Source organism: Crotalus tigris, unplaced genomic scaffold (genome assembly GCF_016545835.1).
Source record: "Crotalus tigris isolate CLP2741 ecotype Arizona unplaced genomic scaffold, ASM1654583v1 scf7180000018053.2689490, whole genome shotgun sequence".
Taxonomy (NCBI): Eukaryota; Metazoa; Chordata; class Lepidosauria; order Squamata; family Viperidae; genus Crotalus; species Crotalus tigris.
Window position 1 is genome coordinate 2,182,721 of NW_024096796.1, and position 24,948 is coordinate 2,207,668.

General features: G+C 36.3%; 1 protein-coding gene across 6 annotated transcripts in view; it reads right to left on the reverse strand.

The window, feature by feature from the left end:
• ARHGEF4 (Rho guanine nucleotide exchange factor 4) overlaps positions 1-24,948 on the reverse strand; it is a 138,529-nt gene that overhangs the window by 72,173 nt on the left and 41,408 nt on the right. For 3 of the 6 annotated variants that reach the window (XM_039347164.1, XM_039347163.1, XM_039347165.1), the window contains one exon: positions 24,225-24,351. In XM_039347164.1, coding sequence (XP_039203098.1) covers positions 24,225-24,351 — 127 coding nt within the window. Of the gene's footprint in view, positions 1-4,870; positions 5,140-7,700; positions 8,239-24,224; positions 24,352-24,948 lie in introns of those variants that run through there. The other 3 variants (XM_039347167.1, XM_039347166.1, XM_039347168.1) reach the window with 3 other exon arrangements.

The following is a 24,948-nucleotide window of genomic DNA, read 5'->3' on the forward strand; positions in this document are numbered from 1 at the left end:
ACATGTAAGCCCTTTCACACTGAAGCTGTTTATTAAATAGACTAAATTTCAATGAATCATTTTGATCACCTATCATGGCATCAAGTCATATTAATGTGACAGTAACAAATGCAATTATTTCCATGACAACAGAATTGCTTATTCCAAATATAGACATGTAAAAACCTAAGTCGTAAAGATAGAAAAGGAAGACAGATTATTAGTCCAGTTTAAAAGAGCAGTCAGATTACCAGCCCTTTAAGTATGATTAAAATATTATGAAGGTAATCACAGAGCTGGAAGGGAGTCTTTAGGCCTTGAATCCAACTTCTACCTCAGCACAAGAATCCACATTCAACCACTACAATCCTTATAGCTTGCAGCTCACCAGCCCTCTGTTTCATTGGCTTTCCTGCCAAACTACACTTATTACTGGGATGTTTTTTTCTACCATTCACTTGTAATCAGCCTGCCAGTAAGTTGACCTGATTATTTTATGTCCTATCCTCTGGAGTGATGGAGAACAAGTCTGTTAATTATTATTAATTAACAGATCAATCATTTTTTAAATTGCATGTCTAATTTTTCAATGGAAGAGCTGCACAGAGGCCAGTTTTTCTCTTATTGTTGGCAAAAGTATATCACAATTTGCTAATACTTTGGAACATGATATGGATATTAGTTTATTTACAAAATCATTTAAAAGTCCTTCTCCAACGTCAGAACAATGCAGCATGCCCTTAATACCTTCCAGGTAGAAACTAGTAGGATGAAACTAAAAAGGAGCACCATTTGTTCTTTAACATCAGTTTTTCCTTAAAAACAGAAAATCTTTCCACTGCACTGAGAGAAAAAGAATACACTGAAATCAGCTCTATAGCAAGTTGAAATCTTGCAATTGTATAGGGGACCTTACCAAGGCCAAACAGGATATACAGTATAGTATTCACTGGCTCTCCAGCTCAGCCTAACCTACTCTTACTTTCTTTGGAGGCTTTCCAAAGTTGAGATTTCCAACATAGGAAAAAGTTTGTCTTCGAGGCCTCTGGTGTCAGGCTTCATATTAAAACTTGGTACCAAATCACAGATCTCCTGTCATTATGCAGTACTTGGTGTGACTTGACAGAGGACTCTAGGGCATGAGTCTCTTCTAGATCAGAACTCTTATGACAGAAAAGAATGAAGCCTCAAATACAAGAGATGATTGTGCACTACAGAGGAAAGAATTTGGAGTCAACAGTATATATGCATTTCTCCAGAGTTAAAATTCTCATCTTCTCCTCCCCCCCCCCAATATTTTCATGTTAACATCTACTTCAATTGGAGGCCTTGGTCCTTTTAGTCTCGGTATTACCAGTTCCTATTTTACCAGGTTCAGCAAAAGACAAGGGAATATCGAAGATCAGAGGCCCTGTCTGAAGTCAGAAGTTTCCTCCAATTCCAAAAGGGAAGTTCAGCAAATTCTGTGGCCTGCAGGATGCTGGCCAAGGGAACACAGGCTTGCCATATGCTTATTTATTTTGAGAGTTATTCCGGGAATATAGTTATTTTGCTTGTTTTCTTGAATTCTTGACTCTCTGATCCTGAATATTTCACATGCCTAATCTGTATAATTGCTAAGAATGTAAAATAAAGCTTATGACTAGTACTTTATTGTGGTACTGATAATATTATTTACAAATTGAAAAGATATATTAAAAAACAGGAAAAAATCACTCTCCACTCTGTCATATATTTAAATCAAAATCTTTACAAAAGAGCTGTCCAAATGTAATATTCCTGTCTGCATTACTAGAAGCAAAGTTGGAGAAGGATCCACTTCTGGATTAAAAATGTGTATTTTCTTTGTGTTCTTCATGCCTTATCATAATGGAAATGTTATTGTTGAGGAGTGCTGCTGTTAAAAATTAGATTCTCTACAAATGTACACACAAAAATGTCTTTTTATATGAATCAACTATGATTAATCACTTTGGTAGCATACAGTAGAGAAAAAATGAATAGTTGTGTTAAATAAGATAATTGCAGTTTTATTTGTATTATTTGTTGTAAATAGGAAAATATCCTCCATTCAAGCTCTGAATCTGCCATTCATTGGGATATTTTGAGAAAGTATTTTCAGTAGTAGATTCCATTTGTGCAAGCCAACTATATTGCTTTTAGTATGATAGTTTGTAGGAAACAAATACTGTAAGTTTATGTTAAGAATTCAAGAAGCAGAAGGATTTACCAAAATCAGTTGATTGTCAGATATGAATTGTCTGAACCGAGATTGTTTACAAGTGCTAGGGATTTCAGGACAAGATAGGCCAAATTAAAAATTCAAACATATTATGCACATCAAAATTTTAAATAAAATTACTCAAATCATGTATGGCCACCACCTTATTAATTCAAAGATATATTTTCTTGAACATGCAGAGATATGGTGCAAGCGTAGGAAAAGGCACAGTTCCTTTAGGGAGAGCTGAGAGATACAAGAATCTAAAATAATCTTATCAGCTTCTGATCCAAATACTGCATACTAAAAGTTACCTTGCTGGTAAGACAAACTTTTGAATTAACAATTTCTAACATCATAAGGATAAAATTTTCATCTTAAAAGATTCACCATCTTTCCTTTCCTTTCCTTTCCTCTTCAGAAGATTCCCGACTTCCCCATCATTTTTCTAGCTCTATCCTCTATGACATGGTGATAAATACTGACCTTGCAACTTTCTGTCTCTTCTATTTTTAGGTTAGAGGATGCTATGTGGAAGTGGAGTGCCAGGAATAATGTTTCACCCTTGCCAGAACTATTACCTCTATTCAGTAGAAAAATATGTTTTGTTTTAATCAGCAGCACATTATGATAATTGCTTTTGGGTGGGACTTATCTCTCTTTTCCAACAGTGGATAAGATTGACTGGGTGTTGTGAAGTTCTATTTTGGTGGCTTTCATCAAGTCATGAATGAATGAGACAATGTGGTTTATCTCATTAAGTTCAACTCCTACTTGTAAATTGGATTCAAAAATCAAAGCCAATACATAGCTAAGGTAGGATACATGATCAAGAATTACAGGGAAAAACACCAGCATGGGCACCATAGTTTAGACAGAAATGGAAAGACTCGGTACTACGCACAATGGAAGAAATGGTTGGTGAACATTACACAACTTGCAGAAACAACCAAGTTGATTTCTTTGATTAGAGAAAAGACAATGTCTGTGTTTATTGATGACTGGAAACCTGTTATAAACTTTTTGTGTGAAACAGAAAAAATGAATTTATGAGTTATAAAATTGATTGACAGGATTATATAAAAATGGAGTTATGCTGCAACCTAGAGCAAGAGGTAATTTTATAACTGTACTTATAATTGCTGTAAAGAGAATCAGAAGCTACTTGTCTGTACTTTCTTCCTTTCTTTGCTTTTGCTCTTTTAGCTCTTTCTCTGATCTTTTTCTTTGCCCTTTTCCCTCACTCTACATTAATTTTTATTAGATTTTTATCTTCTTTCTTAAAAGTTTTAATAATATATATATATTTAAAAAGTAATAAAATATATGTGCGTTAAATAAAATTCCTACAGAGCAAACAATTTGAAGCACTATGGAGTTTGTATATTGTTTTGAATTATATTCCTTAAGAAATGGAAATAAAGACCCTTAATGGTTTCCTAAAATAAGCATCAATTACCTATATCTTCAGAACAGCAGCTGTTTTTTAAATTTCATTTAATTTCAGGTTGGATAACACCTTGATATAAATTACTTCAGACAGATTATTTTAAGACCTAGCTTCTAAAACTGGAAAAGACGGAAGGAAAGAGGATGACCAACAGCAAGAGACTGAGTCTGTTATAAGGCGATGGGGACATCATTGAAAAAGCTGAAGGACTAGGTTAGGGATGGTCATCATGGAGAAAATCTATCTATGTCATCACTAAGAGATTACTACCACTTGATGGCATGTAATCAATCAAATAATGTACAGTAATAGTTAAGGGAGCACGAGACCCCTCTCAAGCAATACATTGGATGACCTCTGGAATTTCAGCCTTGCCTGCCTTAAAGAGTTGCTGTGATGAAACAAAGGAGGAAAGAGGACTACGTAAACCTGAATGAAAGACAGGATATGAATCTGATAAAATAAATTGTTGCGTTTTGATATAAAAGTCAGTATATTATAATGGAGAAATCCATTATTTTAAACAGATTAAGAATTAATACCATCCTCAGACTAGAAATTTAGAAAAACTTATCTCTCTGGAGATTCAAACATTAATGCAAGTTGGGAGAAGAAGATTTAAGAAGTGTATCAGAATAAGTTAGAGTAGATCAACATTCCACCAATACTCTTTAGCATGTTTTTCAGATTAAGCCTAAAATGTATGCTGTGATATATGTGATGGTGTACTTGTTGCTTTGAAATGAGATTGAATGCCTATTTTATTTTCTTCCTGTTTCATCTTCCTTGAAACTTTTTTCTGAAGACATGACTCCAATGCCCCAAAGACAATTAAATAGTGCTTCATAGTCCCTGAGTTCTATAAACATCATACTTCGAGATAGACAAAATGTCTAGAAAGAAACTCTTTTAGACCAAACAGAAATAAGGCCAGCCATGTGTTACCAATTTTCTCATGAAAAATGTGCCTTGAAAAATTACAAGGATTGATGAAATATTGCTAGTTATTTTTCTGAAAGGCATCAGAATACTTGCCTCACTCTGCTATTCAGAGAATTCCAACATTGGTAAAATTGCTAGAACATCTCCAATTTCTTTTCATCTCTGCCAAGCATGGGAATATTATTCAAAATGATGACATTTAAATTAATCTAACAGCCCTCTTCAAGCATTCTGGAAACCAGATCAATCTGGTTCAGCAACACAAAAGTCAAACATACCGATTGTATTGTTTTGCATCAGTTTTCACATGTCTTTTCCATAGTCTATACTGGTGAATCTTCACAGGTAGAGAAGACCTCAGTTGAATGCTGGGGAATAAGCCAACATGTATAATATGGGAAGGCAAAATCAGTATATACACAAGAAATGAAACATTAGCAAGAGCCATCTGAAACTGAGTGAGAATAAATAATCACAATGCCACAGCAGCACCTTTTGTCAACTCCAATCTCTCCAGCGGTCCTGGGCAGCCTGCCAGGTGTTTTTTCAAACAAAATGACTATTGAACTGATAAGAGTTCTAAGAGATTACATTCAATTTCATTTTCTTAAGGAAAGCATATGTGGTGGAGTTCAAATGATCAAGGAACTAGCCCAATTTTCCTATAAAATTATAACAAAATTTGTGGCTTTATAGTTTCAACAAAATACAAGGAGAAAAAAATCAGTGAAGCGGAGGGGAGAAAGAATGCAATAAAGCTAACTGGCAATACATTTGGGACAGTAATAGAGGATAAAGTTAAATTATAGAATGCTTATGTTTTCAATCTGAGCATGAGCCTTTCTACTTACTAAATATTAGTAAGTAGAATATTCAACTTTAAAATATTTCTACGGCTAAACACATTATTTCTGCACAGGTTTATGCCAGTTAGTGCTAGTAGAAATATAATTGCTGAATTCTTTCCAATTCAAAATAATACAAGCTGATAAAATATAAGGTGAAATATAGGGGCATGGGGGCAGTTTTAGCCTCTTTCCCAGTTTTTAAAATATATCTATATAATGTAGTAGAGCCTTTCTATTCATCTGATTGTCACTAGCAAACTATGGGATGCTGTTTTAGATAACTACAGAAATGCCTCCCTTCTGGGTGTCTTTGAAGTGTGATTGTTCAGTCAATTTACCATTGACAACAGCTACTTCAAGAAACTGAAAGTTAAGAGAAAAAGAAATTATCCTGACAAAGTTTACAAGGTTTCACAATGGCTATATGGAATGTGAAAATGCTTTACATTATTTTTATTTATTTTGTATAGTGATAGGTGGGACCTGCATTAATGCAGCCTTCCTAAGACTGGTATCATTTCATTCATCTGGAGGAAACCCATCTGAGGAAGATAGTTACACTAATAATGGCAAGCAAAGCATTTTTCACCGGTATCAGGGAAACACCACCAGAAATGAATGAATAATACACACCCACAACACACCCACACAACAAAGTATTATTTGGTACAACACAATGAAGAAACATAATATTTTTATTTATGTCATCATCAAAACATGAGGCGTGGCTAATGTGAACCAACATGAGACTGCAACAAGGATCCTTATAGATAAGAGCATGGGGGCAGTTAAAATCCTGGCAGTTTCCATAACAGAGTAGCAAAGTGAGCCTTTCTGTATCATATTGTGATATTTAGACCAAAGCCATAGCAGAAACTTATCATAAATGTTGCTGCTACAATACATACATTAATTGCAATGTAGATATTGATAATGTTTCAAGAAAACTGTGGGCCTTCATGTGCCAAGGAAGTTTTCATTCTGATGCCATAATTTCTGCTAATTATATTACCCAGGCTCTATTGCTTCATTGCCAAAACAGTACCATCCATGAACAAGATAGAGATTTTGGCAGGTTTGAAGAAGGTTTCCAGAAGATAAACATATAAATATTTGGAGAAACAGCTTATAAGAAATTACTTTAAAAACAGTGCAGTGAGCAATCAATAATCTCAGAAGCCATGAAATGTCAATTGACCATTGCTGAGGGGAAAGTAATCAAATGGATGCAATCCTGAACATCAGCATGCCATGCTACAACATTCACGCTATGACATAGTTTTTCAGGTCCCATTGAAGAGGTATAATAATCATAGTCTAGTATCTAGCATCTGCCCATGTATTTTATTTCTTCAGGGCATCGTAATACCATATAGAACACAAAAAGATGTGAGGTTATTTAATCTTTATAAATTAGAAAAGGTTTGTCATTTAAATAGGAATTAGAAACATAATGCTATATAAAATAGCAGCAATCCTTTCAAAAGTCTTTTAAATTGTATCAGCTAAATAGAATGTTTTCAGGAATTTAAGCTTTTCTGATAGAACACAGCAAATATGCCAGAGCAGAACTAATCGTTTGATGTATTTGAATACTGGTATCCAAACTATCCTGAAGAAAGTTGTTTATGTCAAGTACAGACTAGTTGAAACTGATAAGTCTATCTAAAAAGCGTAATTAGAAAGCCATGATAAGAAACTATTCAAACATCAACAGTCAAAAAACGATGGGTACAATTCTCTCTAATGCATTTACATTCAGAGTTTTCATCTCTGAACATTGTTTACATCCCTTGAATGGCAGAAACAGAAAAGACGGAGTAAGAGCAGTGAAATAGAAGTAGTACTTAATAGTACTTAAAAGATGAATAAGAAATATTTCTCAAGTAAGACAAAAAAAAATCCAAATCAGACTGTGGCATGCAGTAATAAGCCTTGCTAATCTTCAATGACATTTCATAAGAGAGAAAATGTGCTGTATTATGGATTTCACAGTAACTTTGCCACTGTAGAAAGAGAAAGTGACTGAGCACATATGCAGCCTGCTACCAGCTTCCACATCCCTCCTTTTCTGTACTCTTCATTCCAGAAGAAGAATCAGGCTTTCAGTAGTAAAAGGCACAGGAATAAAGCTTGTTAACATTTTCTTTAATGTATTTGTTTACCTCCCATGTTGTACATCCCCATTTCAAGCAAATGCTCCCTTGCTTCCCTTTCTATTCCCCAAGGTACCAGACAGCCACCCTTTAGCTGTTCTTACCTGAAGTAGAATGAAGACTTTCTAGACTCCAGTATCTGGAAAGGACCCCTCGCATCCCACTGCTACCACCACACACCACTCCACTGCTCTCTGAATCTGAACCTGGGGAGAGGCCAGAGCTTCCACTGCTACTACAGTTGGCTCCACTATCTGCACCAGCAGATTCGCAGCTGGAATACTGCTGGGTCCTCATGCAGGCAGGCAGATGGAGAGCCAGGAGGCTCTGCTGCTGAGAAGGAAAAGGGAGAGTCAGCTGCACCAGGCAGTTACGCACAGGGCAGTGGCCACCAGATCCTGCTATCTAAGAGCTGTGTGGGATTCCTCTCCTCCGCGTTGCCAACTGCCTGCACGATGCAACCTGACATCATAGGGGTCCACCAGGGAGGCTCCCATGCTGACTGTTGAAAATGCCTCAGCTCAAATTTGCAGAAGCAGGCTTATTTCTAAGCTGATTCCAAGGGATTAACCAAACCAAGGACAGGACAGAGAGAGCTTAAATTGCAGTGGGAAGGAGAGGATATAATAAAAAAGTTTGAAGCAGTTCCAAAAGGCTTGGAGAGAGGAGAGAGAGTTGTTTCACTGGCAGCTCCCTCATCAGCAGACAGCAATTAAACAGAATGAAGGGAGCAGCATGCCTGTAAGTAAATATTAAGAGGACTAGCCTGCACTTCCACATACGATCCTGGTTTGTATCTAGAATAAGCTAACCCTGAAGCAATGACACTATCCTGCAAAGCTACCACAGTCCATCCTATAACAATGCATTTAGAGGTGATCAAATTTAGAGAGACAAAAAAAAAACAGCTCACCAGAACAATGTGATTATGGATGCAGGATAACCTCATTACTCCAATATATATTTCATATTGGAGATCTCAGGGGGGGATTAAAAAGTTTCCTCTACAAAGGATGTTTAAAACAAACAAACAAAGGGGCACATATTAATAGTTTGACAGCATAATGCAACAGGGAGGTTCAGCAGTTCTTATGCTCCGTCTCTCCGGACTGCAAAGAAACATAGAAGAGACTCCAACAAACTTAGCATGTGTGGAGAGCTTCAGGTGTATCTGAAGAGCATATTTAAGACTTGAGGAAAGATGCAACAAAGATTTACTAAGGTTGGCAACATATTCATATGTTGATGTCTGTTTCTTTAAGACACCTGTATTTCAAGTAAAACTTTCCAGAGGAAAATATATCCCATACCTCAGCGCTAGGAAAAAGTTTAGCTTTTGAAGATTTCTTTCATGCAGTTTTTTTTAAAATTAAGAATGCTCTTATCAGAAAATAGTTGACAAAACCTTAGAATTCACTAATAGATTTCATCATTATTTTTTAATAATAATAATAATAATAATAATAATAATAATAATAATAATAATAATAATAGAGTTGGAAGGGACCTTTGAAGTCTTCTAGTCGAACCCCCTGCTCAGGCAGGAAACCCTATACTATTTCAGAAAAATGGCTGTCCAGTCTCTTCTTAAAAACGTCCAGTGTTGGAGCATTCACCACTTCTGGAGGCAGGTTGTTCCACTGGTTAATTGTTCTAACTGTCAGGAAATTTCTCCTTAGTTCTTGGTTGCTTCTCTTGGTTAGTTTCCATCCATTACTTCTTGTCCGGCCTTCAGGTGCTTTGGAGAATAGCTTGACTTCCTCTTCTTTGTGACAACTCCTGAGATATTGGAACACTGCTATCATGTCACTCCTTGTCCTTCTTTTCAATAAACTAGACATACCCAATTCCAGCAACCATTCTTTATATGTTTGAGCCTCCAGTCCCCTAATCATCTTTGTTGCTCTTCTCTGTACTCTTTCTAGAGTCTCAATGTCTTTTTTTCATTGTGGTGACCAAAACTGGATGCAGTATTCCAAGTGTGGCCTTACCAAGGCATTATAATAGTACAATAAATGTAACAGAAAATAGGAGAGTAACATGCCACCTTTTTGAGTATCTATTTTACTCACAATATGAGAAAAAAAATTAACATGCCATTCTGCCATTTTTCCAATGTTTTTCTAAAGCAACTGTGAAGTTGGTTTTAAAAATTTTTGGAACTAAGATATGTATACAAAAATTGTATTCCGTGATGAAGAAGGAATTCACCTTTTAAACATCAACATGCTTTGAGCAAGGAGTCCCTGCTAATATTTCTAAGAGCAGGGATCCACAGCTTCTCCTGTGGGGCCCTGATAGGGTTGGCACGTAGCTGTCAAACATCAAAAGATAGGAATGAAAAATGCATTGAGTGCAGGGAGGAGGACTAAATCCTTTAAAAAGCCACTTATTTCTCTTCAACATCACACAGTTTATGTCCACTGGATGTCTTTTTTCTTTAATAATTCAGTACTACAGAACAAAATCCACCCAGATTAATAGTAATGATAAAAACAGCAGCAATCAAACATAAAAGTTATCTTGAATATCCAACATGCTGCCTCTCTAAAGCTTTTTGCTTTATAGAAGGCAATGGTATTTAGAAAACATTTTCAAAACTGCTCAGGAACAGTCTTGTTTTTTTTCTGAAAGCATGTATATATTGCACTTTTCATCCCAAATGAGATTTTTGAAATAGCGAACAAAATCTGAAATGAAATGACAGAGAGATAAAAACAATCTCTCCCTGGAGAAAAATAATGAACAGGCACATCTTAAATCTCTTATGTTAATATTTCATTCTGTATTGACATACAATAGCAGTGACATAACTAATAATATGAAATCTACAACTGTAATAGAGCACATGCATATATGCACACGTTCACATGCATGTGATGGGTTGGCCTCTCCAGCTCTTTAAACAAAGGTCCCTAAGTCTTTTCCCCACAATTCCTGTTATTGCAACCTCCCACAGTGGTTTGGGGAATGGGTTGCAGTCATTACTTTTATTCAGAGGCAATTTTCCTCCATGTAGGTAGGTAGGAAGGAAGGAAGGAAGGAAGGAAGGAAGGAAGGAAGGAAGGAAGGAAGGAAGGAAGGAAGGAAGGAAGGAAGGAAGGACTAATTTAGCACTGAAAGGATGATAGAGAAAGGAGAATAGGCGTTCCTGTCAGTATCAAAGACTAGATGCATATACACCCAGGTAGACTAAAACAGCAGCAAAACACAAAAAATGGCTCAGATCAATCGTTAATATAAATGTTTAAAAGTTTATCTGACAGAGAGGGAAAAACTTTCTGCTCCTGACTGGATGCTTTGTTTGAAACTTCCAGGTATTGCTGGACTCTGCTCAGTATCTAAAATGATTAACTCTTTCATATCCAAATCCCTGAGAATATTTTTCCCCTTTCACTATAACATTTGATAAGTATTTGGATAAGAATCAACCAAAAGGCTAAAAAAGTATAGGCAAATATCTGGAGAACTGGAGAGTTTGCATAATCTGTTCACTCTTGTAATTCAAACTTCTTTAACAGTGACCACATATATATACATGGGTTCAAGTGAAAAGAATTAGTCAAGTTTATACTGAGGCAAAATGCCTTCCTTCCCCATTCAACACACAGAAGTCAACAGTATGAATGTGGATTGCCATCCTGCCTAAGGGCAACAGAGTGTAATAGTTGTATGTAGAGATCACCTGTTACATACATTTCCTTTTCTCTTAGCATCTGCTTTCTCAATTGTAGTAGAATAATATGCTTGGATAATCCTAGAAAGCATTTTAAAGCAAACCTTTATGGTTCACCATTTTTCCATAATCCAAGACAAACAAAACAGAATAACATAAATAGTATATATTGCTATGCTCCAAATTGTAAACCACATGTGACTCAAAAGTTAAGATACAGTTTTTAAATGTATTTGTATTTATTTATTCAATTTCCATAGCCACCCATCTCAATCAAGGACTATAATTCAAAAATATACCACAATTAAAAAACTAAATAACAAAAAAACCAATAAAAATCAAAATAAACATACATAGCCAACATAATTGGCCAGTTAGCAATAAAGCCAGAAACAGAGCCCTTGACAAATTCAGCATTCACATTCAGGAACACAGCTAGGTTTTTAGGGCCTTACTCACTGGTTGGATAGAAATGTGGAAAGAAGCTTTGACAAAAGTAGGCAAGTGGGTTTACAGAGACATTAACAGAAAATAAAAGGCAACTCGGTCCTAGGAAAGGAAGGAATGTGAGAAAGAGACTCAAAACAACCCTGTCTTGATTCTGCTTGATATAAAAGGGACCAGAGGGAAACTCTAGCAGAGTCTCAATGTTCTGTTATTATACCCTACAACAATAAGTAGTATTCCTGCAATCCTTGTAGTGTCCATTTCCGGATCGGGTCCAGCTCAAAGATTTGACCCTCATGCACAAACAGATATAATTTTATTTTCAACTTATTCTTCTCCCAAGGGCTATCATGGCTACTATTATTCTTTTCATACCACCATTATTTTCATTTCCTAAACCCTCACAATTTATTTCAAGTTCATCTATGGTCAACCAAACCACTGATGAATTTTAAATGTGGAGGACACCTGTGAAGAAATCAGTTCAACGTTATCTATAGGATGGTGCAGAAATCACTTCCCTCCAGTACCTATCTACAAATGCGATATTTAGTGTGTTTGAACAATTTGAATGTTTGCATTAGGGGGTTGCAAAAGCACCAGGGACCACCCTTTTGCTTAGGTTAAAACAGCTGAGAAACGTTAGAATGAAGCTTCCTATACAGAGAGAGGAAGGGAGCACAGGAAAGTACAAAAAAGAGGGTGGGATTTCCTGCCAGTGGAAAAAAGAGCAGAGCTTTGGTGCTTCTCTTGGAAAACAGAATTAAGTGATTGTAGCTGAGGCAGAAGTCAGATCAGTGGAACTGCTGAAGAATGACAATGTTGTGTGATTACATAAGTACAATCCAGGAATAGTGCATATATTGCACGACATTAGGAACCCTAAAAGCAAAGTCGTAAGCCTCTTGTAATGATGCTTGGGTGTACACTTCCAAGCCCATCATCATACATAAGAGTACTTCAGCACCAAGCTGGGTGTCAGCTTTAAAGAGCTATATACTATATCACTTTGTACAGAGAGATGTTTCTTGAAAATAATGAGACGCTTCCTTTCGCAGTATCTTGAGACAGTTCATGTGGGTTAAGACACAAAGATGTCTTGCTTTTTTAAGGAATGGGGCCTCATAACATTGCTTCCTTAACCCTGCTGCAGAAACAGTTTAAAGTTGATTTTAATTATTCTGTTTTTAAACTGGCATTTTTCTTTTGTTGTTACAAATCTTTTCATAAACTGATTATATAGTTGAATGACCTACCTCATCAGGGACTGGATCTTGCCCAGTTCCCATTAGCCATGTCATTCTCCTGGAAGCACATCTTTTCATATCCATTCAATGGGTACTTTCTTCTATATGATAAGAGATATCTGCCTTTTTTTCTGGGCTTCATTAGCTTAATTGTTGTTTGTTTATTTGTTTTACATAAGACTATTAATATCCAGCTGACTAGCCAGTGGAAGGGAGCCATTGAAGGGAGCACTGGCTGAAGCAAGGCTAGAGCCAGCATGTTGCATGAGTGAGTGTGGATGGGTGAGAGAGACAAAGAAAGGGGAAGGGCAGAGGATAAGTGAAGAGCTCATCTAAAATGACCACCTTCCCATTTTTTTCTTTACAGGGGAATATTGATCTTATGATATAGAGGTACTTTTGATTAAGGGTACAGTTTCTCTGGTTTGGGCCTCCCCCACCCCCAACATTGGAGTAAGGATCTCCTGGGAAACTGATAGTCCTATTAGAAAAAAACCCTAAAGTTTGTTCAAGTTTATAGAGGTGTACAAAGTGGGTAAACACTTGGAGATGACCAGTCCCCCCTATATACATAGCATGGAGAGCAGTTACTGGTTGTTTCAGCTGCCAGCAAACAGATATAGATTTGTATGAAGCCAAGAAACCACCAATTGCCAAGCCAAACTCTCCCACATCAAATGGAAGGACAGTGCCATTTCCCAGGCTCACTGCTGAGGTAAAATAAAACTCAGCTGTAGGAAAGCAGAGTTTCTACTTTTCTGCCAGTTCAAAGAGGGGAAAAATGCACATCTACTCAGCCAGGAAAAAGTTTTAGGACAAGTATTGAAAATGACCTTTGCTGCAGATTCTCAATATTGTTGGCAGGAAGAGATACTAAACATTGTTGTTTTAAATAACATTTATTCAAAGTGCTGGCTTCATCCTTAGAAATTAACTTTAATGTATGTAAGAAGTTTAGTTTGTACCCATTATAAATGGAATGGGTAATTCCAATGCATCTTTGGGATATAGTCTTCTTGGCTGAAACTGCATTCCTAATCCTAATCCCTAATTCAAGTCTAATCTAATTTTTATTTATTACTGATGTCATCTCTATGTTAGGATTATGAGTGCTATTCTAATGTATTTTAATGAAATATTGTATTTACTGTTAACCATTATGTTTGGAAAAGATAAATAAAAATATTTTACAATTTTTACAATAGATAAGTAGTAACAATTCAAATCTGAGTTTTTTCCATTTACAATAACTATAGTTACTTAATTATAGAGTTTCTCTCTATAAGCAACAACTGACAAGGATTACAACATTGCAAGGCATTGTTGCAAGTAAAGGAAAATGTATTTCGAGGACTATTCTTTTTTAAGGATTACATGAATAGTTATAATGCTTGAATGCTACATCAAGACACCACTTAGCTTCTAAGAAATGGGACAGTTAAATGGGACAGACAAGTTACGGGGAGGGACAATTCTGTATTCCTCACTAGTGAAATCACACACAAGCAATATTTAATTATAATTCATGACTACAGTTATTGCAGTTTATTTACTAATTGAGAGAAAATCATTAAAATAAAACTGTGACAAAATATTGCAGTTTAATGATGAGGAAATGTGATATCTCCATCTCCCTTAAGAAAAGCTTCTGAAACATCCCAAATAAAAGAGTCTACTGTACATTATTTTGACAGTTTTGAAAGATCCAAATACTTTTATCCTGCATAAGCGAAATTAAATTTGAGAATTCATTATTACTGGCATTACATCTTGTCCTTCCTTCATGGACCTTACAAGCCTGATCTTTTCTACTGGTATTTTAGGTTTTATACTGGTCAAATATAGAATTCCAAAAATGACCTCTGTGGAGGAATTTGCACGTGCAGCAAACTGCCATGCATTGCCCCCCCACAAACCTCATAACCTTTTGATACCCTTTGTCCCAAGGAAGCAGCCAAAAGATCACCCCCTTTTGACTTAATATCTTACCTACCTAAATAATAAGTTCCCCCTTATCTCTTCCTGTCTTTATCTCTTCTTGTCTTTATCAGTTCTTTCTCCTTTTCTAATTTACCTGTATTTGTTTTTACCTGCTCTCAACAGGTAATGTGTTACTAGAAAATAATTGCTTATATGAAGGAATTTTTCAATTACTTTATGTCAACAGCTAAAGATTAAACTTCTAAATGTAAAATGTCAGCAGTTAATGGTAAAGCCTATGTATGTAAAAAGTATATAAGAAACAATAAACTCAGAATTTGTCAAGCTGTGTGAAGCTGTGTCATGCAGCTTCAAAACCTCTGCTCAAGACATGCCTGAGTCTTTTTCTTAGCATCGTTACAAATGGCACCTTGAACTGGGACATCCCCTTCCGAGGGAAAGCAGCAACCAACATATTTACAGTCATCTGGAACAGACCCCTTGGTGCACCTTCTCGTCTTCTCGTCCTGCGAGATTTCTCAAACTGTAAGTATGGGCTGCGATATATCTCACTATCAGCAAAAGCATGTAAGGGACTTAAAGTTTCTCTTACACAAATCGGGCATGACCATGCCTGAAAGGGAGCTTAGGAAGCTGGTGAGTGAGATAGGAAAAAACTGTCCTTGGTATCCTGAAAGGGGGACACTCCAACTTAAGGATTGGGAAAGAATAGGTAACACCCTTCATCAGGAACCCCGAGCCTCAGTGGATGTTTTGCATTGTGGGCATCAATGTCGCCATGCAGTGGAAAAATATGGAGCTGATGCAGTACAATTAAGTTCTACTCCCTCTCCAGGTTTTAATCATGTTCCATCAGCTCCTATATCTTCCACGATAGATGTAACACCTTCAGAGCAAAAGAATTCTAGATCTTATGTTTCTATTCGCCATGAATTAGAAAATCAAATGGCGAAAGGAGAGGGAGATATGCAGGAAATAGCAGATATGCTCTCAGTTTGTCCTGTACATTTGACTGGGCAGGTAGATGCAAATGGAGCCCCAATGGTTGAATATCGACCACTTTCTTATGCAATCTTAACAGAATTGCGTAAGGGTATAAGAGATACTGGGTTAGGTAGTTCATATGTGCAAGGTATGTTAGAAGCAACAATGAGGAATCATGTTTTGGTACCAGAAGATTGGAAAACAACAATTCATATGTTATTAACACCAGCTCAGTATGTGGTATGGGATAGTGAGTTTAGACATCAATGTGCATTAAGAGCAGCAACTTCTGGAGGTGCTTACCTCCCAGAGCAGTTATATGGCTCTGATGATTACACTCCAGTGGATGCACAAATTGTTTTGCCTATAGCTACTCTTCAAATATCCTCTGAATGTGCTTACAAAGCTTTTGGAAAAGTTCCTATAACTGGGAAACCATCTCAAGCATTTTCAAATATTCGTCAAAAGGCAAATGAACCATATGCAGATTTTATTAACCGTCTGCAAGATGCCTTGAGATGACAAATTGATAATCCTGATGCCCAAGCTGAATTGCTTATGAAATTGGCTAAAGAAAATGCCACCTCTGAATGTAAACGGGCCATCATTGGATTGGGAGCTCAACCAGATTTAGCAGAAATGATCAAAGCATGTCAGGACATTGGGACTGTTTCTTTTCAAACTAATCTCTTAGTTGCAGCTCTTACAAAACCTCAGGGGAAATATTATAATTGTGGTAAAATTGGACACTTTAAACAGGATTGCAGAAATCCTGGGGGAGGAAAGTATGCCTCCCGACCATTTAAAAATAATGCTGGGAGATGTCCAAAAACAAAATGCCCTAAGTGTAATAAGGGATTTCATTGGGCTGATGAATGTCGGTCGGGAAACTTCAAAGCGGGCCGGTCTCTGGCCCCGGTCCAAACAGAGACCCTTCAGTAATTCCATCAACAATTAACAATAGCCCTGCTGCCACTAGAGGGAGTGCTGGGATAGATTTAACTATCCAACAAGAAGTATGTTTCAAATTTCCAGGAGAAATACAAATAGTTCCTTCATAACTTTCTGGACCTCTCCCTTCTGGATATGTTGGATTAATTTTGCCTCGCTCTAGCATGGGAAAAAAAAGGAATTTTTGTAATACCTGGAGTAATTGATTCTGACTATACAGGTGTCATCTTTATTCAATTATGGACTAATATGCCACAGACTTTGCCAAGTAATACTAGTCCTGCACAATTACTCCATTTGCCCTATTTTGTCCCTGCAGGGGGTCGTGATAGGGATCAAGGGGACAGCGGGTTTGGTTCCACAGATCCTGTTGTAATTGCATTAACCACCCCAATCACCACCCAGCGACCCCGTCAGACAGTCTTTTTTCAGGGTAAGCCTTTTGAGGGCATAATTGATACAGGGGCTGATGTTTCAGTAATTTCAGCTAAAGATTGGCCTGCATCTTGGCCCACTGACCCATGCTCTAGTGTCTGGGGTGTAGGAGGGCGACAAGGTGCACAACAAAGTACACAATTTCTTTCTGCAAGTCTTCCTAATTCTACTGTAACTGTTCAACTTCGTCCTTTCATTCTTGACATTCATGTCAACCTTTGGGGACGAGACTTGCTTAGTAAATGGGGGGCTACCGTCACCTTCGATGAATAAAGTGTCTGCCTTACCCTTAACTTGGTTAACTACTACCCCTGTTTGGGTGGAACAATGGCCTCTTCCTCTGTACAGATTACAGGCCTTAAAAATTCTTGTTCAAGAACAATTACAAGCCAAACACATTGCCCCTTCCACTAGTCCATGGAATACTCCAGTTTTTGTTATCAAAAAGAAGTAGTGAGAAGTTTGTAACAAAATTTTTTTCCTGTCTCTTTGTTTTTCAACTGGCTGTGTTGCTTTAAGAGCAAGAGAGACCAAAAGAAAGAAAGGGGGGGGGGGAAACTGTTCGTTTTAAACTTTTTTTTCCCTCTCTGCTTAGAATTCCAGTTTGCGAATGGAGATGAAATTTAATCCCCGCTCTTGCAGTTTCAGCTAGCAAAACTTAAGTTTTGTAAATGTTTAACCTACTTAATAGAAATTTGTTTGCATCTTTGATTAACTTGGAATTTAACTTATTGACCAAAGGAAAACAACCTGGAGATCTCATTTGTAGTTCCACCTGCAGCATTTACCACAGTTGAACAAATTAAGTTCTTGAGTACTCAATTTGTGGACAGAATTCCATATAAAATTTGTCACTTAACACTTTTGATATTTCTTACTAGTAAGCTACCTACAGGAGTATTAGCTGTGTTAGAAGCTAGATGGCTTTACTTATCCCATCACAAAATGTTTTATCTTTTATCCAGGCTGTTGCTGAAATAACCTCAGGACACAATCAAGCTTGTCCTTGAAATGGGACTGATTTAATTAATATTGTTATTTCTATCCCAAAATTTGATTTTCAATTTTATTTTCAGAATAACTTATCTCTTCAATGCTGACTATATAGGCTGTATTTTATATCATCTGCCTACACTGCAGTGCAATCCTCATCACAACGCTCAGAATTATCTGCTGCTATTTTAGCTTTCCACACCTTTTCTCAACAGACTTTTAACTTAATCTCTGATTCTCGTTATGTGTGCCAACTTATTTTTAATCTTATAGGTGCTTACATCATGCCCAGGATCAACTCCAATCTTATGGCTTTGTTTTTAACTTTACAGCAGCTATCCTTTGTTTCTCACATATGTATCGGTCCTTTAAGGACTGCCTTCATAAACAATTAAAAAAGGAGGGATCAAGGGTACCTAATTTGGCATGGATAATTTGTGTCAAATCAATAAAGTCTTAATAACTTTAAACCAGCTAAATATTTCTTTTCAAAACACTATTGCCTACCAGCGTCACTTTCAGCAGAAAGCTGTGCTTCCTAATCCATTGGTATATTATCAGCAATTGCCTGATAAAACCTGCCTAGGTCCAATTCCCTTACTAACTTGGGGGCGAGGCTATGCTCTGTGCTTGCTCCTACAGGCCCTCTCTGGATTCCAGCCCAGTGTGTGCAACCAGCCAAAGATGTCATGGCATCAAGTTCAGAACCCAATACTGAAAATGAAGCAGGTGACTCTTCAGACAGCACAACATCCCTTTCGCTCTTGCCATCGCAGTCAGCCAACAACCTGGGGCGATGTGAAGAACCTAACATTCAAAGCGCAGGAGATTCTGAGGCAACAGGGAAAAGAACCTACACCAGAGAATTTATGAGCTGCCATATTTGCGGTTTTGACTGCAAATTCCTTAGTCATTCTTTGCCTCTCTTTCCTTCTTAATTGCTGCGTGGGGGCTGAAGCTCTTCCATCTCATCCTTTAGAATCACGGATGAAATATAATATTTGGGTGCAATTAGCTAATGTAACACAAGTGACAGACTTTTGTATTTCTGAATCATATGACATGGAAAATCTACTCTCTACCTGTCTTATACCTGTGTATGTCCCAGCTTCAGTTTATTTGTTATTTCAATGTTTCTGATCAATCTGGTGTTATTCAAAAGCAAATTAATGTTTTACATAATTTGGTTTCTGATTTAAAAATTGATACCTTAGGAAATTGGTGGAGTGCTCTATGGTCATGGCTTCCCATTGGCCTTCTTGGAAAGATTGTTCAATATCTCATTATAATAGTTGCTATCCTTATCAGCTGTTTTTGTTTATTTCAATGTCTTTTTTCTTTACTTAATAAGATGTCTTGCAATCTTCCATACTAAGCTAAGACCCACTAACTACTCCTGCTTAAGATGTCTTCATTAATAAAATAGAAAAAGGTGAGATGTGGAGGAATTTACACATGCAGCAAACTGCCATGCATTGCCCCCCCACAAACCTCATAACCTTTTGATACCCTTTGTCCCAAGGAAGCAGCCAAAAGATCACCCCCTTTTGACTTAATATCTTACCTACCTAAATAATAAGTTCCCCCTTATCTCTTCCTGTCTTTATCTCTTCTTGTCTTTATCAGTTCTTTCTCCTTTTATAATTTACCTGTATTTGTTTTTACCTGCTCTCAACAGGTAATGTGTTACTAGAAAATAATTGCTTATATGAAGGAATTTTTCAATTACTTTATGTCAACAGCTAAAGATTAAACTTCTAAATGTAAAATGTCAGCAGTTAATGGTAAAGCCTATGTATGTAAAAAGTATATAAGAAACAATAAACTCAGAATTTGTCAAGCTGTGTGAAGCTGTGTCATGCAGCTTCAAAACCTCTGCTCAAGACATGCCTGAGTCTTTTTCTTAGCATCGTTACAGACCTCCACATAGATGCCTAACCTTGATGGGTTTCCATTAGTTGCAGCTGCCTTGTTTTTCCATGTGTTTACAGGCCAAGCCTGTGTCTGTTAAACTAAGGATTTTTAAATTTAGCAACTTTAAGCAATCAGAGATCTGCCTCAGGACAATATTCCTAAACAGAGAGTGACATAAGTCTAATTTATTATCTTGCATTAATAGTGCTACTAACAGCTCCAGGGAAAATAAGATCCTAACTTCATCACCTTTGCCATCTTTTACCTTTATTTTTTTATTTTCTATTGTATTATCTATTTTATATCTATTATCTATTATCTATTTTCTACTGTAATTTCTTTTATTGTTGTGAGCCATTCAGAATCATTAAGAGTTGGGCAGCATACAAGTTTTAAAAATGATTATTGTTATTGTTACTATTATTATGCCTATCTTTTTTTTAAATTAAAAGCTGAGTTCCAGGCAGTAAAACAACATAATGGTTTCAACAAACATTTGCTGCATGCAAAACAAGTGTTGATAGCTGTTCATAAGAATAACATCCACTTTACAGTTTGAGGTATACCTTTCTTCCATGAATACTATGTGGTTTGACTTCCAGTTCTGGATCGCGGTGTTTGCAGCTGCGCGAAGAGACTGCTCTCTTCGCTGGCTGCTTTCCCTCTGCCGTAGACCCTTAATCGGGTCGAAAAGTCACCCTGAAGGGGTGACTACCGTTGAGGAGGCCCTCGTCGACTGTGGAAGGGCGGCAGCTCCTTCCACGGTCCAAGAAATGCTCCTTAGGGCCGACGGAGGAAAGATCGGCCAGTAAAATGGACAGTCACTTTGCTGCTGTAACCAGAAGTCAGAAGAACATCTAAGCGCAAGAACCACCGTGGTTGATCCGGGTGAGACTTTTTTTCCCCTCTCTTAGTCCTCTTTTCTTTTTTGCTTCCTGTAACAAGCATTTCTGGAACTATTTCCCTGCTTTAAGAAAGTGGCGTTTGTGAGTTTGGGAATAGAAGCTTAAATGGACTGAATTAACTTTAACTGACTATTTCTTACTTTTTCATCTACTTTGGGGTCTTGAAAAAACTTTTATTATTGAACTTACTACTGGATTTAGTGTACATGTGAAGATTTTTTTTCTTTTTCTGATCTTGTTAACGTCATTTTTGGTGTCTGGGAGGAGATTTTACAGTCTACTGAGGACACCTTGTGGAGAAAGTTAAAATTGCAACTGTCTTTTTTCTCTGTTTGATGTTGAGATTGGCTTTGACCTTCAGATCATCATAAAAGGGAAAAGACAAAGAAATTCAACAGCTGTATTTGTGGGGGTGGACACTGGCTAAATGTTTTTTGAATACAGCTTCCACTAAAAGATAACAGGACTGTTTCTAATCACTACTGAAATGGAGAAACCCTATTCACAACTTAATTGCAAACTTATATTGGAAAAAAATTATGAAGCTACTGAGCAAATATGTTTGCAAATAAAAGAGAGTAATACAGAAATAAAAAAACAGAAATTCTACCTTGAACCTACAAACTGATCTCCAGATCCTATCTGAGCATTCTATAGACCAAAAAACAACAGAAGCGGAACCAATCAACATTAAAGAAGATTCTACTTCATTTTATACACAACCTAATGAGATTTCTGATGAACAAAAAAGGACTTAATTAAATCACTCACAAACTTAAAACCAACAGAAATGGATATACAAGTACAACTAATTGAGAACCATGATAGCTTGGATAATCAACTACTAATTACAAAATTGGATATAATCGAGTGTTCTACTCAACAGATCTAAATGTCGAGACTTGAATCTTTAAAACAATAAGGGACTATCTACAAAGGAGTCAGGTCTCCAAAACAGAGAAGGGGACGCTCTTTCTTGACCCAAATGATACCACAAGGCACAAAAAGAGACTTATTTGTTGATATAGAGGTGCTGTTATGGAAATCTACTTGGCATAAAAAGAAAGCTAGAATAAGATCCAAAACGCTACATAACGGGTTTAAAAGGCTTTTTAGATACGGATTGACTTATGGTTTAAGATGGGTAAATAAGACGTTAGATTGAATAAAGATTAATTAAATATCTGAATTTAGTAAGAAGATGTTTGTTTGTGTATTAACATGTTTGTTGTGGATATAGCAATTTTGGGTGGGGGGTTAAAGGCATTTGATATAGATATTGATTGATTGATAGATTATAGAGTATAATAGAGTAGAAATGTATTTTTGGAGTAATATTTTTGTTGTTAGAAAGGATAGTTATTTTGTAATGAAAGAAGAATAAGAGGGATTTTTGAAAAAAGAAGAAATGATATTAATAAATGATTATTGATTATGTCAAGGAAAAAGGGAATGGAGAGACACCTGAAGTGTTAATAACATTTTTATAGTAGCGAAATGGAATATCGTAATTGAAAATAGTAAAGCTTAATACAGGATATAGATGAAATGTTATTGATGATTGTTTTGATTGAATTAACTATTGAAATACATTAATTTGAATATAAAATATTATTTGAGGGAATAGAGAGTGAGTTTTTAATGATTTAATTTGAATTATATGATTTTGCTCTTGGATAATTGATTACCTTGTCATCATGTTGTTTCTTAAGCACTTGTTTGTAAAAAGAAAAAACTAATAAAACTTTTTTTTAAAAAAAAAAAAAATACTATGTGGTTTCCTTTCCAGGAAAAATATCTAAAGCTTTGTTAAACTTGGGGCACCTCTCATTGGCCAATATTTTTGTCCTATTAAATATTTTTCTATTATTTTTGTTTAAACTATAATCAACCTCATACTAATGGTAACAGAACATTGAGAGAATTGTAATTAATAAAAACAGTTAGAAAACTTCAGCAGTCACATTAATTCCCTACATGTTTCTAAGAACTTCAAATAAATACAATCCTGTTTAAAAAGCAAGCAAGCTAGAAGTAGTTCATCAGCAATGTCAGTGATGAAGCAATCTGACTATATAATCAGCAACAGTTATACTTATGATAGATGTCCAAGTAGTATCTTTGAACATCTTTGGACATCCTTGTGATCCACCTCTGTGTTGGGGAAAAAGTGGATTTCTTAACCTTCATTTAAAGCTGCTTATTATTATTCTCTGCTGAAGACATTTAATTGGTTTTTCTGCTTCTAATTTTCAGTAAGCAATTAGAAGTATCAGAATACAAAAATCATCATTACATTTAAATTAAAAGGAACCATTTTTGTGAACATTATCTTTAACTTATAAAGCAATTTAACTTACATATATGGAATGAAAGACATTAGAAAACAGTTGTCAAGACCCCTTTCAAAGAAAATGGAGCAACAAAGCAAACTCTACATGATTCAGTCAAACTGTATAATAAAAGACATCAGTTTAGCAACTGCCACCTATAGTCCTTCCACTTTATTTTGTACCAACACTAATGAGCTTAATACTAGTGGTGTCTTTTGAAATAAACAAGTTAATCATGTCACTATAAAACAGTGGTTCTCAACCTGTGGGTCGGGACCCCATTTGGGGTAGAATGACCATTTCATGGGGGTCGCCAAACAACGCAGTCCACCATTTTTTCCCCCTTTTCCTTAGCTGTGCTACTCCCTTTTATTCTATTGGCTTTTGAAAGCCAATAGAGTAGACTCTCTTGAATAGAGTCTAATTCTATTGGCTTTCAAAAGCCAATAGGAATTGTCCAGGCTGTCTCTGCCCTGCTGAGCCCGCCCAAAGTCCCATTCTGCAAACGGTGCTGCACCAGTTGAGTAGTCCTCGACTTACGACCGGTTGAATAGTCCTCGACTTACGACTGGTTGGGGGTCGCGGCATTAAAAAGGTTGAGAACCACTGCTATAAGATCTCTACTGAGGTAGATCAATACAAGCATGTGCACATATACATACAAAAGAGGCACTGAAGAAAATAAGGATAGTGTTGCTGAATATGTATTTCCATCAAAGCTAATTGATATAACTAAACCAATTCAAAATCAACCAAATTATAATGTGAATTATTAGCTATCAAATAATAAAGGTGGTCATACCAGGAAAGGAGATGCTTTGCCTCAAGCCCATGCAATCTAGTCCCGTAGGTGTGCTCTGGGAATAGAGGTGCAACTTGAGAGAAAGGGCATTAGTGGCCACTGGAGAAGTAACTGATTTCATTTTAACCTACAGGGAAAAAAAGTAGTAACACATTTATACAAATGACTAGCCTGAGCTCCAAAAAGATTACCTGGTTTTCTGTTTTTTAAAAAAGTCTTGCCTTCAACCTAAACAATCTGGATAAAGAAAGCAAATGAGAATGTTAAAGGACAGCAGGAAGTATTCTCTGAGTGAAAAGAGTTTTATGGGTATCAGAAATGCTAGATAAGTCATTATGAAGAATTTTAAAAGGAAAAGAATGGTCTTAAAATTACACATTTGTGATAACGAGGGGTGGGGGAGAATGAATTAATATTGTGTGGTCCTTGGTTTTCTCCATGCAGTTGTTTAATACTTAATACTGCTTCTAATAAAGTTACATTTATATAGTTTATATTCTAAAATATAAATTTTAAAATATAAATTATATTCTAAAATATAAATACTTTTCAATCCACTCATCATAAGTATGTTCATATGAAGCCATGCATCCTATATGAGGCAATAAAGAAGACCTATCTGTCAAGATAACCTTTCCTTTTATGGTTAGTCAAGTTAATGCAAAATTGCCATACTGTGTTAGAAACAAAGGAAGCAGAAGTTAACAGAATCATTGAAAGGGAA